The 20,003-nt window shown below is 41.1% G+C and overlaps 1 protein-coding gene across 3 annotated transcripts in view; it reads left to right on the top strand.

Annotated features, from left to right (window-relative positions):
• The window catches only part of supt20 (SPT20 homolog, SAGA complex component), a 62,795-nt gene that overhangs the window by 30,885 nt on the left and 11,907 nt on the right, over positions 1-20,003 (top strand). For 2 of the 3 annotated variants that reach the window (XM_034178276.1, XM_034178278.1), the window contains exons 18-20: positions 5,889-6,195; positions 6,322-6,437; positions 7,045-7,100. In XM_034178276.1, the coding sequence (XP_034034167.1) occupies positions 5,889-6,195; positions 6,322-6,437; positions 7,045-7,100 (479 nt within the window). The remainder of the gene's footprint in view (positions 1-5,888; positions 6,196-6,321; positions 6,438-7,044; positions 7,101-20,003) is intronic. The other variant, XM_034178277.1, reaches the window with a different exon arrangement.

Raw genomic sequence — 20,003 nt, 5'->3', positions numbered from 1 at the left:
ATAAAGACACCTGTCCACACCACACAATCAGTAAGACTCCAACTACTAACATGGCTAAGACCAAAGAGCTGTCCAAAGACACCAGAGACAAAATTGTAGACCTCCACAAGGCTGGAAAGGGCTACGGGGCAATTGCCAAGCAGCTTGGTGAAAAAAAGATCAACTGTTGGAGCAATTATTAGAAAATGTAAGAAGCTAAATCAGCCCAGAACTGCATGGGAGGAGCTGGTCAGTGACCTGAAGAGAACTGGTACCACTGTTTCCAAGGTTACTGTGGGTAATACACTTAAGACATCATGGGTTAAAATCATGCATGGCACGGAAGGTTCCCCTGCTTAAATCATCACACATCCAGGCCCATCTTAAGTTTGCCCATGACCATTTGGATGATCCAGAGGTGTCATGGGAGAAAGTTATGTGGTCAGATGAGACCAAAATAGAACTTTTTGGTCTTAATTCCACTCGCCATGTTTGGAGGAAGAAGAATGCTGAGTGCCATCGCAAAAACACCATCCCTACTGTGAAGAATGGGGGTGGAAGCATCATGGTTTGGGGGCGTTTTTCTGCACATGGGACAGGACGACTGCACTGTATTAAGGAGAGGATGACCGGGGTCATGTATTGCGAGATTTTGGGGACCAACCTCCTTCCCTCAGTTAGAGCATTGAAGATGGGTTGTGGATGGACAGCTAACTGATCATCTGCAGAGGAATGGTCTATTTGAAGAGTTTCAGTCAGGTTTTAGAATTCATCATAGTACAGAAACAGCATTAGTGAAGGTTACAAATGATCTTCTTATGGCCTCGGACAGTGGACTCATCTCTGTGCTTGTTCTGTTAGACCTCAGTGCTGCTTTTGATACTGTTGACCATAAAATTTTATTACAGAGATTAGAGCATGCCATAGGTATTAAAGGCACTGCGCTGCGGTGGTTTGAATCATATTTGTCTAATAGATTACAATTTGTTCATGTAAATGGGGAATCTTCTTCACAGACTAAAGTTAATTATGGAGTTCCACAAGGTTCTGTGCTAGGACCAATTTTATTCACTTTATACATGCTTCCCTTAGGCAGTACTATTAGACGGTATTGCTTAAATTTTCATTGTTACGCAGATGATACCCAGCTTTATCTATCCATGAAGCCAGAGGACACACACCAATTAGCTAAACTGCAGGATTGTCTTACAGACATAAAGACATGGATGACCTCTAATTTCCTGCTTTTAAACTCAGATAAAACTGAAGTTATTGTACTTGGCCCCACAAATCTTAGAAACATGGTGTCTAACCAGATCCTTACTCTGGATGGCATTACCCTGACCTCTAGTAATACTGTGAGAAATCTTGGAGTCATTTTTGATCAGGATATGTCATTCAAAGCGCATATTAAACAAATATGTAGGACTGCTTTTTTGCATTTACGCAATATCTCTAAAATCAGAAAGGTCTTGTCTCAGAGTGATGCTGAAAAACTAATTCATGCATTTATTTCCTCTAGGCTGGACTATTGTAATTCATTATTATCAGGTTGTCCTAAAAGTTCCCTAAAAAGCCTTCAGTTAATTCAAAATGCTGCAGCTAGAGTACTGACGGGGACTAGAAGGAGAGAGCATATCTCACCCATATTGGCCTCTCTTCATTGGCTTCCTGTTAATTCTAGAATAGAATTTAAAATACTTCTTCTTACTTATAAGGTTTTGAATAATCAGGTCCCATCTTATCTTAGGGACCTCGTAGTACCATATCACCCCAATAGAGCGCTTCGCTCTCAGACTGCAGGCTTACTTGTAGTTCCTAGGGTTTGTAAGAGTAGAATGGGAGGCAGAGCCTTCAGCTTTCAGGCTCCTCTCCTGTGGAACCAGCTCCCAGTTCAGATCAGGGAGACAGACACCCTCTCTACTTTTAAGATTAGGCTTAAAACTTTCCTTTTTGCTAAAGCTTATAGTTAGGGCTGGATCAGGTGACCCTGAACCATCCCTTAGTTATGCTGCTATAGACGTAGACTGCTGGGGGGATCCCATGATGCACTGTTTCTTTCTCTTTTTGCTCTGTATGCACCACTCTGCATTTAATCATTAGTGATCGATCTCTGCTCCCCTCCACAGCATGTCTTTTTCCTGGTTCTCTCCCTCAGCCCCAACCAGTCCCAGCAGAAGACTGCCCCTCCCTGAGCCTGGTTCTGCTGGAGGTTTCTTCCTGTTAAAAGGGAGTTTTTCCTTCCCACTGTAGCCAAGTGCTTGCTCACAGGGGGTCGTTTTGACCGTTGGGGTTTTACATAATTATTGTATGGCCTTGCCTTACAATATAAAGCGCCTTGGGGCAACTGTTTGTTGTGATTTGGCGCTATATAAAAAAATTGATTGATTGATTGATTGATTGATGGGTCTTCCAATATGACAGTGACCCGAAGCACACAGCCAGGATAACCAAGGAGTGGCTCCGTAAGAAGCATATCAAGGTTCTGGAGTGGCCTAGCCAGTCTCCAGACCTAAACCCAATAGAAAATCTTTGGAGGGAGCTCAAACTCCACGTTTCTCAGTGACAGCCCAGTAACCTGGCTGATCTAGAGAAGATCTGTGTGGAGGAATGGGCCAAAATCCCTGCTGCAGTGTGTGCAAAACTGGTGAAAAACTACAGGAAACATTTGACCTCTGTAACTGCAAACAAAGGCTACTGTACCAAATATTAACATTGATTTTCACAGGTGTTGAAATACTTATTTGCAGCAGTAACATACAAATAAATTATTAAAAAATCATACATTGTGAATTCCGGATTTTTTTTTTTAGATTATGTCTCTCACAGTGGACATGCACCTAAGATGAAAATTTCAGAGCCCTCCATGATTTCTAAGTGGGAGAACTTGCAAAATCGCAGGGTGTTCAAATACTTATTTTCCTCACTGTATGAAAACCTTCCTCATTTGTACAGATTGAGCAAGAACTTTCAAGAACAGGAGAGTAATTTATGGTTGACAAATAAGTTCAGGAATATTCTTGAGAGATCAAGAAGATTCCAGAATGCCAGCATGAAAGACTGGGAAAAGGTCTGGGTTGTTACATGACAAATATTTAAACAGGGGTTCATAGGCCAGCATTCAGTGAAGCTCGGACTACCTGAGAAGATACACCAGAAGAAGAGAGATGGCATGAAGAGGCTGCAATCATTCTCCAGATAAATTCTGCTACATCTGTGGCCAGTTCATCAAGAAACGAGCAAACAAGTTTTCTGTGACAGCGTCCAGCAAAATGTGTGAAGCCTACAAAGCTTATTTTGGAATGCCGTTGGAGACCAAGATAAGAACTGGGCACCTCACTTAGCTTGTGAATATCACAAGAAAACACTTGAAGGTGAGAAAGTTATGTTTTGTTGAAAAAGCCAAAATCTTGTATTGTACATATTGAATGGTCAGTCATTAAACAGATATTTTCACTGTTTTTGCAGGATGGTACAGAGGGGAAAAGACAGCGGTGAAGTTTGCTGTTCCAAGAATATGGCGTGAACCCACTGACCACTCAACCAACTGCTACTTCTGCATGGTGGATCCTTCCAAACATCGAAGTGGGAAGAATGCACCTGCTATTCCTTATCCTGACATTCCATCTTCCATTGCACCAGTGCCACATATTGCTGAGCTTCCTGTACCTTCACCTCCAGAAAGAAAACAACCATCAGAAGAAGAAACCACTGAATCAAAGGATGGGGAGAACAGTGAAGTGGACTGTGACATTACAGATACAGTTTGTGAGAGGAATCCTTACTTCCCAAGTCAAGGAGATCTGGATGACGTCATCAGAGATCTTGGTTTGACAAAGTCAAATGCTGAGCTTTTGATTTCAAGGCTGAAGGAGTGGGACTTGTTGGATGAAAGTGTGCAAGGAGGTTTCTTCCTGTTAAAAGGGAGTTTTTCCTTCCCACTGTCACCAAGTGCTTGCTCACAGGGGGTCGTTTTGACCGTTGGGGTTTTTACGTAATTATTGTATGGCCTTGCCTTACAATATAAAGCGCCTTGGGGCAACTGTTTGTTGTGATTTGGCGCTATATAAATAAAATTGATTGATTTATTGATTGAAGTAACAAGCCAAAGAAAATGTCACCAACTTTTCTCTAGCTTCTTTGCCAAGGAAGAGAGTTTGTGCTATTGTTGTGACATTTCAGGACTGTTCAATGCAATTGGAATTGCATGCACATTATCACCGGAAGCAATGGCCTGAAAGGACTGAATTCTCAGATGGAAGCCGTAACGTTAAACATGAGCCATTGGTGGATCCTCACAAGGTTTTGTTCACTCCTCTGCACATCAAACTGGGTCTCATGAAACAATTTGTCACAGAGCTTGACAAAGAGTCTGCAGCATTCAAGTATCTTCAAGACTTTTTCCCAAAGCTGTCAGAAGCAAAAGTGAAAGCTGGTGTTTTCATTGGACCACAAGTCAAGGAAATCATAGAGTGCCCTATTTTTCCAAAGAAACTGACAGCAAAGGAAGAGGAGGCATGGAAAAGGTTTGTTGATGTTGGCCATGGGTTTCTGGGCAATCACAAGGCTGACAATTATGTGGAACTGGTTGAGACTTTGGTGAGAAACTATGGCCAAATGGGCTGTAGGATGTCACTGAAGGTCCACATTCTGGTTGCTCAGCTTGACAACTTCAAGGACAACATGGGGGCATACTCAGAAGAACATGGGGAGCGCTACCACCAAGACACAATGGACTTTGAACACAGATGTCAGGGATCTTACAATGAAAACATGATGGGGACTACATTTGGGGCCTGATAAAGGAAAGTGATTCATTGCACATTCGCAAATCTAGGAAAACTGTTAATTTGTAATTTTGTAAAATTGTTTTCAAATGTTTTAAAATAAACCTTGCTGCAGTTATGTTCTATAATTTTAGTTTTATTGTGAAAAAGTCAGAAAATTGTCAAAAATAGCTGTTTTGAGGGGATAAATTTGCTGTGCAGCCCAAAAAAACAAAGTTTGGCATGAAAAATGGGCTTTTTCTGTTGTTTTGCAATAAATGTAGTTGGAAAAAGACACTTATTTGCCAGGAACAAAAATCATGTTACACAGTTATAGCCACTGGGGACATTGTATATTATATTGTATACACAATATCTTGACAAAGACTTCATGTGTCAAGGGGAAACTTGGTACAGAGAGCCACCTCACGAAGACTGTGGACAAGTTTGATGTTGATCATATTTCAGTTCTCTTCATAGCCACCAGGAGGCAGTGGCTCAGAAACCTTGTGTGTGCAGTGTTTGTTTATCAAGGTGAATCGTGATACTCATGGTCACTTGACTAAAACCAGAAATAAGTGCAGTGTTGGGTGAATTTCAGTTCTAATCGTGGCTAGGGGGCAGAGTTTCTGAAACCTTGTGTGCAATATTTTGACAAAGACTGTTTATCAAGGTAAATCTTGACAGGTTAAGGTAAGCATTTCAGAGTTTCTTTGAACGTCTCTTTGAACATGGAGGTTACATTGTCATACATGGTTTTCTCTTGATAGAAGATTAGACTGACAAAATTTCTCTCTTATTCAGAGCTTCCGAGCTTTATTGGCATCACCTCCTCAAAGGCATACATCCAGCCATTTTCTAAATCTGCTTATTCCACTTTGTTTTTATCCCCCCAGTATGAAATGCAGGTTGTTGTTTTTTTAGCAATCAGCATGTCTGTCTGTCTGTTTGCCTGTCTCTCCGTCCATCCGTTTTCACTTGTTAGCATGATAACTGAAGAACCAGTTGATCAATTTCATTCATATTTAGCATAAGCGTGTACTTGGGTGATCCTCCAACACTTTGTATTACTGATTTGTGCTGGCCAGGGGGAAATGTCATCTCCTGATGACTGTCTTAAATATAACTCACTTTTCCTTTTAGGATCGGGGACTCCCAAGCCATCTACCCCCACGCCCACCAACACGCCATGCTCAACCCCACACCCTGCTGAGTCTCTCGGTGTTCCTCTCTCAGTGACACCTGCGCCTTCAGATACTGCCATGGTTCAGAACCAATCACAACCTGCCCTCCTCGCCCCCTTTACCCAGCAGCAACTGGCCATGAACCAGGGTTTGCCTGTCATGACCATTCCCCTGCCTACTATGGGTACATCTATGACCACTGGAACCACTTCATCACAGGTCATGGCTAATCCTGCAGGCTTAAATTTCATCATGAGCTCTGTCTGGTAAGAAAATGTTGGTACCGCTTTTCTTTGTGGTTTTTTTATTATTATTATTATTTTACATGCCATTTTGATATCACACTGTCAGTTGCTAATATTTTTATGACAAAATACATACCATATGTATAATAGTCCCCAGACCCTCATGAGTGGCTCCAACCCCATGCTTGGTCCAGGCTTGAACCTTAGTGGAATCCTTCCACCGGGAGGATTAATGCCCACCATGCAGTCCACAGCACAGACTGGTAAGAGATTTAAATGTTTGATAGTATCATAGGTTATTGGTCGTATGAATAGATATGCTAGTTAATGCATAGCGGGACAACATACGATGCATAAGGACCATGAAAATTAAATTAAATCCCCATATTGTTTTGCGTTCAACTCACTGTGTCCGTCAGTATGATATAGCAGTTCCTACAAACTCCAACGATGCTGACCATGACCTCTGATCTCAGTGTGGCCCTATTTTATATTTTTTTATTTTATATCATTTTAGTGCAAAATCCTCTGTTTGTGTCTGACCAGGAGCAGGCATATTTCACAATGGCACTTTGAAAGGGACAAGCACACATTGGCTACTCCAAGAGTCAGAACCGTGATGTTGAAATTAAAAGCCAATCTACCCACATAATATTGAAGGCCCTTAATGCCTTAGTTGCTCCCACTGTGCAGCTGAGTGTCTTGCACAGCAGAATGTTGACATTGGTTTGAGTGTGTGTATATGAATGGATGAATATGAGGTGTCATTGTGAAGCAGTTTGAGCATCTGTATCATATGGACAAATGCTATAGAGTTGAAGTCCATTTGCCATTTATTTATGGTGAGTGGACCTGTGATGTGTGTTCTAGGAAGTCCTTTTGGCCTGAACAACAGTGCTGGATTGAGGCAACTGAATCTCCTGCAGGTATGACTGTGTACAGGTTCCTCTATAGTACTCATGCGTAGTCTGATTTATTTATTGGCCCTCATGCAGGTGCAACAAAAAGCCTGCATTTAAGTGGGGTAAAAATACCTTAAATAACTGCAAATTGCAGATAGCAGTTTACAATCCTGGTCCTCTGGTACCATTAAGCTGCATATTCTCCATCTCTACCTGCTTGGCTCAGTGAGGTGTGTATTAGCTGTTGATTGCTATGCATATCTGAATGAGTTAATCAGCTTTTGGCATGCGAGGTAGAGATGAAAAATGTGCAGGGGTCCACAAAGACAGGGATTGGGAACCACTGGTCTGCATCATATTGAAGTCACGGCAGGTGCAGGGTTATAACGGAGTTTTGGAGATGTTCTGAAAATGTTGACAAACTTAAAGGACACGTTGCACGTTATTTAATGCCACAGTTAGCAACACAACACCAACGTAGTCATGATTGTAACTCTATCCGCGCACATGTGGTAATAATTAGTGGTCGCTGATGTATTTTATTTCTAATTTTTCCTCTCATTTGGCCAGTTAGCAGGTGCATTTCCAGAAAACGTCATACTCAGCATTTCTCGGCATGTAACATACATTTTAGGAAATGCAGAAACATTCCAGTGGCTGACAGACAGAGTGAAACGAACGCTGCTACGTCCGATAACGAAGTTTCTGACATATCATTCAAAAGTGATGGCATGGATTTACATAGGATGTACAGAGAGGAAACGACACACTTCACCCTGAAACACAACTTTTTCAGAGTCTGTCAGATTTTGGAATCTAACATGGGTGGTGCTGCTGTTTGTGTCGCAGGATACTATTTAACTGCCTCCATGACGTTGTTTTTACATGCTGCCTGAACACACAGATGTAGTTCTTACACTGTAAAAAGTCAGAATACATTATTTTCAGGAGATAATGGACTTTCTATCTAACATGCCATAATCTTGAAAGAACTTGAGCAGCTGAGAACAGAGCTGCAGGTGGACATTATTCTCCATTGGTAATCACACACGTGAGAACTTAGTGTACCTGGAGATTGTTCTCCGGCTGGCGATCTCACATGATCCATGAATGAGGACTTATAGTGTACCTGGACTTTATTCTCAGGTCGGCAATTGTGCACGATCCATGTGTGAAGGCTTATAGTGGACTGGTCATTGTTCTCCGGCTGGCGGAAGTCCTCAGGCAGGGATTGCATGTGCAATCCCTGCCTGAGGACTTCTTTGGTGCAGTGGACTTTACATATTTAATCTGGGAAATCATTCTACAAGTGGGTGAGTGCCCTGTTCAGTTTTTTCTCCTTTTGTATTTTGTTCTTGTCAGCGGAGCTGGTAGGTTTTATTTTTATTTGAGTCTGTCAGATTTTGGATATTGATGTGTGTGGAGCAGCACGCTGTTTTAACTTGCACATGGCCCTCTCCACTGTTTTTCAGGCTGTCTGCTCACACAGATGTATTTGCTAGATTTTTCATTTATATTGATGACAGCACTTAGAAGCATGCACAAAGCTGAGCCTCAAGCAGAAACAGTTTTTAACAGGCTGTGTTCATGATTAATGGATGTGTGCGCGGACTGAGTGTTCTCACAGCTGCTGCTTTTACCGTTAATGCATCAAAATTAACAGTTAAAAAGCACTTAAAAATGAGTCATCATAACATGACATAACATTTATGTAAACTTTGCAGTTAATCTGCGACTCTGTTCTTACCGTCAGCAGCTACATTGCATTCAGTCGTGCACTGGGAAGTTTTCCTCCAAACTACGTAAACACTTTTGGAAACACTTGGAATAATGAGTACTCACAAGTACTTTGTTTTCGGCAATCTCCGTAGCTGTTTGTTGTTAATGTCGTATACTTTGAAACCAGTCACTGAAGTACACAAAGTAATCCTGGGGTATCATCGGATGGTCACTAACAGACTAAATCTAAATTGTTACGATTTCAGTGCGATCTGATCTGGCACCTAAGCCAGGATATTAATGAGCTCTGCCTGAATTTTCATAAAGAGCTGAAAGGGGGAGTGCCTTTAAATTTTCTATGTTTACTTTGTTTTGAACTCTCATTATTGTAAAGTGTAGTTCTTTCTGTTCCTGTCTATAATCACAAAATGACAGATTTACTTGCTAGTGAACTACAGTAGTGTTCAGAATAATAGTAGTGCTATGTGACTAAAAAGATTAATCCAGGTTTTGAGTATATTTCTTACTGTTACATGGGAAACAAGATACCAGTAGATTCAGTAGATTCTTACAAATCCAACAAGACCAAGCATTCATGATATGCACACTCTTAAGGCTATGAAATTGGGCTATTAGTTAAAAAAAGTAGAAAAGGGGGTGTTCACAATAATGGTAGTGTGGCATTCAGTCAGTGAGTTTGTCAATTTTGTGGAACAAACAGGTGTGAATCAGGTGTCCTCTATTTAAGGATGAAGCCAGCACCTGTTGAACATGCTTTTCTCTTTGAAAGCCTGAGGAAAATGGGACATTCAAGACATTCTACAGAAGAACAGCGTAGTTTGATTAAAAAGTTGATTGGACAGGGGAAAACTTATACGCAGGTGCAAAAAATTATAGGCTGTTCATCTACAATGATCTCCAATGCTTTCAAATGGACAAAAAAACCAGAGATGCATGGAAGAAACACAGAAAACAACCATCAAAATGGATAGAAGAAAATGGCAAAGGCTCACCCATTGATCAGCTCCAGGATGATCAAAGACAGTCTGGAGTTACCTGTAAGTGCTGTGACAGTTAGAAGACACCTGTGTGAAGCCACTAGTCAATCAATTTATATAGCGCCAAATCACAACAAACAGTTGCCCCAAGGCACTTTATATTGTAAGGCAAGGCCATACAATAATTACGTAAAAACCCCAACGGTCAAAACGACCCCCTGTGAGCAAGCACTTGGCGACAGTGGGAAGGAAAAACTCCCTTTTAACAGGAAGAAACCTCCAGCAGAACCAGGCTCAGCGAGGGGCAGTCTTCTGCTGGGACTGGTTGGGGCTGAGGGAGAGAACCAGGAAAAAAACATGCTGTGGAGGGGAGCAGAGATCAGTCACTAATGATTAAATGCAGAGTGGTGCATACAGAGCAAAAAGAGAAAGAAACACTCAGTGCATCATGGGAACCCCCCAGCAGTCTAAGTCTATAGCAGCATAACTAAGGGATGGTTCAGGGTCACCTGATCCAGCCCTAACTATAAGCTTTAGCAAAAAGGAAAGTTTTAAGCCTAATCTTAAAAGTAGAGAGGGTGTCTGTCTCCCTGATCTGAATTGGGAGCTGGTTCCACAGGAGAGGAGCCTGAAAGCTGAAGGCTCTGCCTCCCATTCTACTCTTACAAACCCTAGGAACTACAAGTAAGCCTGCAGTCTGAGAGCGAAGCGCTCTATTGGGGTGATATGGTACTATGAGGTCCCTAAGATAAGATGGGACCTGATTATTCAAAACCTTATAAGTAAGAAGAAGAATTTTAAATTCTATTCTAGAATTAACAGGAAGCCAATGAAGAGAGGCCAATATGGGTGAGATATGCTCTCTCCTTCTAGTCCCCGTTAGTACTCTAGCTGCAGCATTTTGAATTAACTGAAGGCTTTTCAGGGAACTTTTAGGACAACCTGATAATAATGAATTACAGTAGTCCAGCCTAGAGGAAATAAATGCATGAATGAGTTTTTCAGCATCACTCTGAGACAAGACCTTTCTAATTTTAGAGATATTGCATAAATGCAAAAAAGCAGTCCTACATATTTGTTTAATATGCGCTTTGAATGACATATCCTGATCAAAAATGACTCCACGATTTCTCACAGTATTACTAGAGGTCAGGGTAATGCCATCCAGAGTAAGGATCTGGTTAGACACCATGTTTCTAAGATTTGTGGGGCCAAGTACAATAACTTCAGTTATATCTGAGTTTAAAAGCAGGAAATTAGAGGTCATCCATGTCTTTATGTCTGTAAGACAATCCTGCAGTTTAGCTAATTGGTGTGTGTCCTCTGGCTTCATGGATAGATAAAGCTGGGTATCATCTGCGTAACAATGAAAATTTAAGCAATGCCGTCTAATAATACTGCCTAAGGGAAGCATGTATAAAGTGAATAAAATTGGTCCTAGCACAGAACCTTGTGGAACTCCATAATTAACCTTAGTCTGTGAAGAAGATTCCCCATGTACATGAACAAATTGTAATCTATTAGATAAATATGATTCAAACCACCGCAGTGCAGTGCCTTTAATACCTATGGCATGCTCTAATCTCTGTAGTAAAATTTTATGGTCAACAGTATCAAAAGCTGCACTGAGGTATAACAGGATGAGCACAGAGATGAGTCCACTGTCTGAGGCCATAAGAAGATCATTTGTAACCTTCACTAATGATGTTTCTGTACTATGATGAATTCTGAAACCTGACTGAAACTCTTCAAATAGACCATTCCTCTGCAGGTGATCAGTTAGCTGTTTTACAACTACCCTTTCAAGATTTTTTGAGAGAAAAGGAAGGTTGGAGATTGGCCTATAATTAGCTAAGATAGCTGGGTCAAGTGATGGCTTTTTAAGTAATGGTTTAATTACTGCCACCTTAAAAGTCTGTGGTACATAGCCAACTAATAAAGATAGATTGATCATATTTAAGATCAAAGCATTAAATAATGGTAGGGCTTCCTTGAGCAGCCTGGTAGGAATGGGGTCTAATAGACATGTTGATGGTTTGGATGAAGTAACTAATGAAAATAACTCAGACAGAACAATCTGAGAGAAAGAGTCTAACCAAATACCGGCATCACTGAAAGCAGCCAAAGATAACAATACGTCTTTGGGATGGTTATGAGTAATTTTTTCTCTAATAGTTAAAATTTTATTAGCAAAGAAAGTCATGAAGTCATTACTAGTTAAAGTTAAAGGAATACTCGGCTCAATAGAGCTCTGACTCTTTGTCAGCCTGGCTACACTGCTGAAAAGAAACCTGGGGTTGTTCTTATTTTCTTCAATTAGTGATGAGTAGTAAGATGTCCTAGCTTTACGGAGGGCTTTTTTTTTAGAGCAACAGACTCTTTTTCCAGACTAAGTGAAGATCTTCTAAATTAGTGAGACGCCATTTCCTCTCCAATTTACGGGTTATCTGCTTTAAGCTGCGAGTTTGTGAGTTATAAGTGGTGGGTGGACTAATTTACATTTTGAGCAAAGCCAATTGAGTCTAATAATAGATTAAATGCAGTGATGAGGCTGTCATTCTCAGCATTTGTGTGGATGTTAAAATCGCCCACTATAATGATCTTATCTGAGCTAAGCACTAAGTCAGACAAAAGGTCTGAAAATTCACAGAGAAACTCACAGTAACAACCAGGTGGACGATAGATAATAACAAAACTGGTTTTTGGGACTTCCAATTTGGATGGACAAGACTAAGAGTCAAGCTTTCAAATGAATTAAAGCTCTGTCTGGGTTTTTGATTAATTAATAAGCTGGAATGGAAGATTGCTGCTAATCCTCCGCCTCGGCCCGTGCTACGAGCATTCTGGCAGTTAGTGTGAATCGTGGGTGTTGACTCATTTAAACTAACATATTCATCCTGCTGTAACCAGGTTTCTGTAAGGCAGAATAAATCAATATGTTGATCAGTTATTATATCATTTACTAACAGGGACTTAGAAGAGAGAGACCTAATGTTTAATAGACCACATTTAACTGTTTTAGTCTGTGGTGCAGTTGAAGGTGCTATATTATTTTTTCTTTTTGAATTTTTATGCTTAAATAGATTTTTGCTGGTTGTTGGTGGTCTGGGAGCAGGCACCGTCTCTACGGGGATGGGGTAATGAGGGGATGGCAGGGGGAGAGAAGCTGCAGAGAGGTGTGTAAGACTACAACTCTGCTTCCTGGTCCCAACCCTGGATAGTCACGGTTGGAGGATTTAAGAAAATTGGCCAGATTTCTAGAAATGAGAGCTGCTCCATCCAAAGTGGGATGGATGCCGTCTCTCCTAACAAGACCAGGTTTTCCCCAGAAGCTTTGTCAATTATCTATGAAGCCCACCTCATTTTTTGGACACCACTCAGACAGCCAGCAATTCAAAGAGAACATGCGGCTAAACATGTCACTCCCGGTCCGATTGGGGAGGGGCCCAGAGAAAACTACAGAGTCCGACATTGTTTTTGCAAAGTTACACACCGATTCAATGTTAATTTTAGTGACCTCCGATTGGCGTAACCGGGTGTCATTACTGCCGACGTGAATTACAATCTTACCAAATTTACGCTTAGCCTTAGCCAGCAGTTTCATATTTCCTTCAATGTCGCCTGCTCTGGCCCCCGGAAGACAATTGACTATGGTTGCTGGTGTCGCTAACTTCACATTTCTCAAAACAGAGTCGCCAATAACCAGAGTTTGATCCTCGGCAGGTGTGTCGTCGAGTAGGGAAAAACGGTTAGAAATGTGAACGGGTTGGCGTTGTACACGGGGCTTCTGTTTAGAACTACGCTTCCTCCTCACAGTCACCCAGTCGGCCTGCTTTCCCGGCTGCTCGGGATCTGCCAGAGGGAAACTAACGGCGGCTAAGCTACCTTGGTCCGCACCGACTACAGGGGCCTGGCTAGCTGTAGAGTTTTCCACGGTGCGGAGCCGAGTCTCCAATTCACCCAGCCTGGCCTCCAAAGCTACGAATAAGCTACACTTATTACAAGTACCATTACTGCTAAAGGAGGCCGAGGAATAACTAAACATTTCACACCCAGAGCAGAAAAGTGCAGGAGAGACAGGAGAAGCCGCCATGCTAAACCGGCTAAGAGCTAGTAGCTGCGCTAAGCTAGCGGATTCCTAAAAACACACAAAGTGAATAATGTATAAATAATTTAGAGGTGATTCAGCAGAGGGAGTGCTTTAGTTAAGGCACGTGAAGATTACACTGTGAAACAAATCGTTATCTAGGTAACTAGATCAATCTGACTGCGGAGATTAAACAGCTAACAGATACAGCAAAACACTGCTGTGCTCCGGAACAGAAAGTGATACAATACCGCAGTGAGAGCCAACCACCAGTAGAGGCAAGCAAGTTAAATAAAAGACGTGAAGAAGAGGTTACAATTTGCCAAAGAACACATCAACTGGTCTAAAGAGAAATGGAGGAATATTTTGTGGACTGATGAGAGTAAAATTGTTCTTTTTGGGTCCAAGGGCCGCAGACAGTTTGTGAGATGACCCCCAAACTCTGAATTCAAGCCACAGTTCACAGTGAAGACAGTGAAGCATGGTGGTGCAAGCATCATGATATGGGCTTGTTTCTCCTACTATGGTGTTGGGCCTATATATCGCATACCAGGTATCATGGATCAGTTTGGATATGTCAAAATGCTTGAAGAGGTCATGTTGCCTTATGCGAACTCACTGACTGAATGCCACGGTACTATTATTTTGAACACCCCCTTTTCTACTTTTTTTTTTACTAATAGCCCAATTTCATAGCCTTAAGAGTGTGCGTATCATGAATGCTTGGTGTTGTTGGATTTGTGAGAATCTACTGAATCTACTGGTACCTTGTTTCCCATGTAACAATAAGAAATATACTCAAAACCTGCATTAATCTTTTTAGTCACATAGCACTACTATTATTCTGAACACTACTGTATTTCTTTTAGGCAGATTCCATGGCAAATATATTGAGTTCACAATGCAAGATTCTGCAAGGTTCAAAGTTCATGCTGCATCCATTGGTAACTGGGAAATTGTCATTTTCAACTTCCAGCTAGGAAAAATACATAGAATAATGCTATGATAAAACATTACTCTCCCTTCTGATGCATTTTTGCAAACCAAGTCAAAACATTGTAACTGTAACTAATTGACAACTGACACAGCAGACCTCTAAGTTTTTTGTTGTTGTTTATTTGTTTGTTTATTTGTTTTCCAGTCCAGCAGATAGCAAAGGTTTCATGTGAAATTTGTACAGATTTTATTCCGAGTTTTAGCCAGCATGATCTGGTGGCTTATGTTCATTAACTGTGTCCATCGCTGTATTTCTGGGGCAGTAAAACTAACACTCCATTTATGTCGTGTTGCATTGCCCTTTGACCCACAAATTTTGATTTGTTTTGATCCAGATAAAAATTCTATAGCAAATTTTTTTTAGACAAGGTGAATTTTGAGGGTATTTGGTAAAGGGAAAATTGTGAATCCTTTATGTGAATACTAAGAAATAAAATTATGATGATGTAGAATAAAATCCTTTTTATGACAATCAATCATAAAATTTCCTAAGGCCTTAATTTCCCAGTGTTATTTCCCTGCCCTTAAGACTTATTAATTGTACATTTATTGTCCTAAGTGGGACTAAACCATTTAATTTGACCGGCTCAGTGCCATCCTGCTCCTCTGGGGCTGCAAAGAATATCCTCGCACAGTGGTGGGCGCAGTTCCGCTAACCACTAATTATCGAAGATAATGTTTTCATTATCGGATTAGCTTTTCAGATAACTTTGAAAACCATCATCGGACTAATTATCTTCCAATAGGTTTTGGTCCGATCATTTTTAGACTGCTAACATATTTTTGCAGACGTGGTAAACAAAGCTTAACAGTTACAGTACAGACATTAAGTCTAAAATCAGTTGAGCGCTTACCTGTTAAATGTTTTATAGTAGATGCGCAGTTCTATCCTCTGCAAACAGAGGAGAGCTGGTTCCAGAAGAAACCGCTCTATCCTCTGCAGACAAAGGAGAGCTGGTCACAGAAAAGAAAAAAACTCATTTCTTTTGACCCCATACTGATACGCTGGCAATATCACCCAAGTCATCCAGGGGCATACATTTTTAACTTATGGTTAGAATTTTAACCAAACTAATATCGGACAAGTTATTTAAATTAATGTCACGTCTGAAGTTTTATAAAGTGAAAACATGAGATATATGTTTTAGTTTTAAAGTAATGCACTAATTTTGAAGGTTTTATTGTGGACATTCTGTGTCGAGAGGTGCATTATGGGTACCCTCAGTACATTCACGACAGAAGAAATGCATTTGAGACGCTGTGATCAGGCTCTACACTGACAACAGCATTAAACTCTTTGTATATTGTGCCTAAAACTCTCGTGAATATATTCTCTGGGTTTATAGACGTTGTTATTGTGTTTGTACGCATCTTAAACATAGCATACATGGATTATCTGGAATTTTGTTTTGGCAAGTTTTCACGGTCTCTATTGCCATCTACTCGCCATTAGTGTTCATGGCAGTATGAGCGTCTGGATGTCAGGAGATGGAAGTGTTCTATTTATTTTGAAACCGGTTATATCAGACGGTTATTTAATTAAACTTGACTTTTTTTTTTACAAATATGCGGAGCCCACCTGGGGACATGGTGGTTAAATTTTTTTTTTTGGCCCAGATTATTGCGTTCCATCGCAATGCCTTTTGCGTTCCCTTGCAATGCCTTTTGCGTTCCCTCGCAATATTATTGCGTTCCGACACAATAGTGTTTGTGTTCCCTCGCAATAACCTAATATCATATTAAAGCTCATGCCTATCAGAGCACACAGTGAGTGAAATCACATGGGGGGGGGACTAAACGCATATGCGCGCGCGCACACACAGCAGACAGCAACAGGATTCACGAGAGGATGGTAAAAAAAGAAAATAAAACATAAACATTAATAAGGCACACTAACAGGTGTTGCTACTTACTACCACTGTGTATATATAAACTATATTTCATATGGAGTCTTACAGCTGTGTAAGGTGTAGCAACTTACTCCCTCATCTGTCATGAATCCTGTGTGTGTGTGTGTGTGTGTGTGTGTGTGTGTGTGTGTGTGTGTGTGTGTGTGTGTGTGTGTGTGTGTGTGTGTGTGTGTGTGTGTGTGTGTGTGTGTGTGCGCACGCGCGGATGCATTCACTCTCCCCCCCACCTGATTCCACTCACTGTGTGCTCTGATAGACACGAGCTTTAATATGATATTAGGTTATTGCGAGGGAACGCAAAAACTATGGCGAGGGAACGTAATAATCTGGGCCAAAAAAAAAAATTAACCACCATGTCCCCAGGCGGGCTCTGTACAAATGCCTTTTTTTTTTTTTTTTTTTTTTACAAATAAAAAAATGGCATATTTTACAAAAGCACATTTATATATGTAAACACCCAACACACACTTCACATTAACGTGTTGGTTTTTACATAGAATGAATGAGTCAACCAATCAATGTTAGCAGAGGCACATTTTACCCATAATCCCTTTCGTATCTGTCTGTGTTTGTTACAAAACTTCAGAATTAGTGCATTATTCAACATTAAAAGATATATGTTATATTTTAGCTTTGTGCAATGGTATGGTATGGTATGATTTTATTTCTCAGGGACAGTGCACAATAATACATTGACCTAAAAAACAGGAAAGATGCATTGTGCCAGGTTATAGCAAAAATGCTAATTTCCGCCTATAGTCCCTGGACAGGTTGATCAATCAATCAATCAATCAATCAATTTTTTTATATAGCGCCAAATCACAACAAACAGTTGCCCCAAGGCGCTTTATATTGTAAGGCAAGGCCATACAATAATTATGTAAAACCCCAACGGTCAAAACGACCCCCTGTGAGCAAGCACTTGGCTACAGTGGGAAGGAAAAACTCCCTTTTAACAGGAAGAAACCTCCAGCAGAACCAGGCTCAGGGAGGGGCAGTCTTCTGCTGGGACTGGTTGGGGCTGAGGGAGAGAACCAGGAAAAAGACATGCTGTGGAGGGGAGCAGAGATCGATCACTAATGATTAAATGCAGAGTGGTGCATACAGAGCAAAAAGCGAAAGAAACAGTGCATCATGGGAACCCCCCAACAGTCTACGTCTATAGCAGCATAACTAAGGGATGGTTCAGGGTCACCTGATCCAGCCCTAACTATAAGCTTTAGCAAAAAGGAAAGTTTTAAGCCTAATCTTAAAAGTAGAGAGGGTGTCTGTCTCCCTGATCTGAATTGGGAGCTGGTTCCACAGGAGAGGAGCCTGAAAGCTGAAGGCTCTGCCTCCCATTCTACTCTTACAAACCCTAGGAACTACAAGTAAGCCTGCAGTCTGAGAGCGAAGCGCTCTATTGGGGTGATATGGTACTATGAGGTCCCTAAGATAAGATGGGACCTGATTATTCAAAACCTTATAAGTAAGAAGAAGAATTTTAAATTCTATTCTAGAATTAACAGGAAGCCAATGAAGAGAGGCCAATATGGGTGAGATATGCTCTCTCCTTCTAGTCCCCGTCAGTACTCTATCTGCAGCATTTTGAATTAACTGAAGGCTTTTTAGGGAACTTTTAGGACAACCTGATAATAATGAATTACAATAGTCCAGCCTAGAGGAAATAAATGCATGAATTAGTTTTTCAGCATCAATTCACAGACATATACAAAAGATACCACTTTGTTCACACTCACACTCATCATATATATATATATATATATATATATATATATATATATATATATATATATATATATATATATATATACGAGGGCTGTCCATAAAGTATAGGTCCTTTTTATTTTTTTCAAAAACTATATGGATTTCATTCATATGTTTTTACGTCAGACATGCTTGAACCCTCGTGCGCATGCGTGAGTTTTTCCACGCCTGTCGGTGACGTCATTCGCCTGTGAGCACTCCTTGTGGGAGGAGTCGTCCAGCCCCTCGTCGGAATTCCTTTGTCTGAGAAGTTGCTGAGAGACTGGCGCTTTGTTTGATCAAAATTTTTCTAAACCTGTGAGACACATCGAAGTGGACATGGTTCGAAAAATTAAGCTGGTTTTCGGTAAAAATTTTAACAGCTGATGAGAGATTTTGAGGTGATACTGTCGCTTTAAGGACTTCCCACGGTGCGAGACGTCGCGCAATGCTCTCAGGCGCTGTCGTCAGCCTGTTTCAAGCTGAAAACCTCCACATTTCAGGCTCTATTGATCCAGGACGTCGTGAGAGAACAGAGAAGTTTCAGAAGAAGTCAGTTTCAGCATTTTATCCGGATATTCCACTGTTAAAGGAGTTTTTTTAATGAAAGACATGCAGACGGATTGCAGCGTCGGCTCGCAGCCGCCGCGACGCTCCGCCACAGGAAAAACACCTCCGTTGGAAGCCTTAAGGACAAGTTGGAACATGTCCAGCTGTTAAACAATTTCTCATATACTCACTCCACTGAAAGCCATCAAAAGCCGCCTGGATTTTACAAATGGTTATCAACACGGAGGTGTTTTTCCTGTGCCGCCGCACCGCGCCGGCTGCGTCCCGACGCGCGGACCCGTCCGCACGTCTTTCATTAAAAAAATCTCCTTTAACAGTGGAATATCCGGATAAAATGCTGAAACCGACTTCTTCTGAAACTTCTCTGTTCTCTCACGACGTCCTGGATCAATAGAGCCTGAAATGTGGAGGTTTTAAGCTTGAAACAGGCTGATGACGGCGCCTGAGAGCGCTGCGCGATGTCTCGCACTGTGGGAAGTCCTTAAAGCGACAGTATCACCTCAAAATCTCTCATCAGCTGTTAAAATTTTTACCGAAAACCAGCTTAATTTTTCAAATCGTGTCCACTTCGATGTGTCTCACAGGTTTAGAAAAAATTTTGATCAAACAAAGCGCCAGTCTCTCAGCAACTTCTCAGACAAAGGAATTCCGACGAGGGGCTGGACGACTCCTCCCACAAGGAGTGCTCACAGGTGAATGACGTCACCGACAGGCGTGGAAAAACTCATGCATGCGCACGAGGGTTCAAGCATGTCTGACGTAAAAACATATGAATGAAATCCATATAGTTTTTGAAAAAAATAAAAAGGACCTATACTTTATGGACAGACCTCGTGTGTGTGTATATATATATATATATATAGTGATATATATATATATATATATAGTGTCACACTTTTCA

Source organism: Thalassophryne amazonica, chromosome 9, assembly GCF_902500255.1.
Source record: "Thalassophryne amazonica chromosome 9, fThaAma1.1, whole genome shotgun sequence".
Classification (NCBI taxonomy): Eukaryota; Metazoa; Chordata; class Actinopteri; order Batrachoidiformes; family Batrachoididae; genus Thalassophryne; species Thalassophryne amazonica.
The sequence above is the reverse complement of the archived record's forward strand: the minus strand, read 5'-3'. Positions and strand labels throughout refer to the sequence as shown.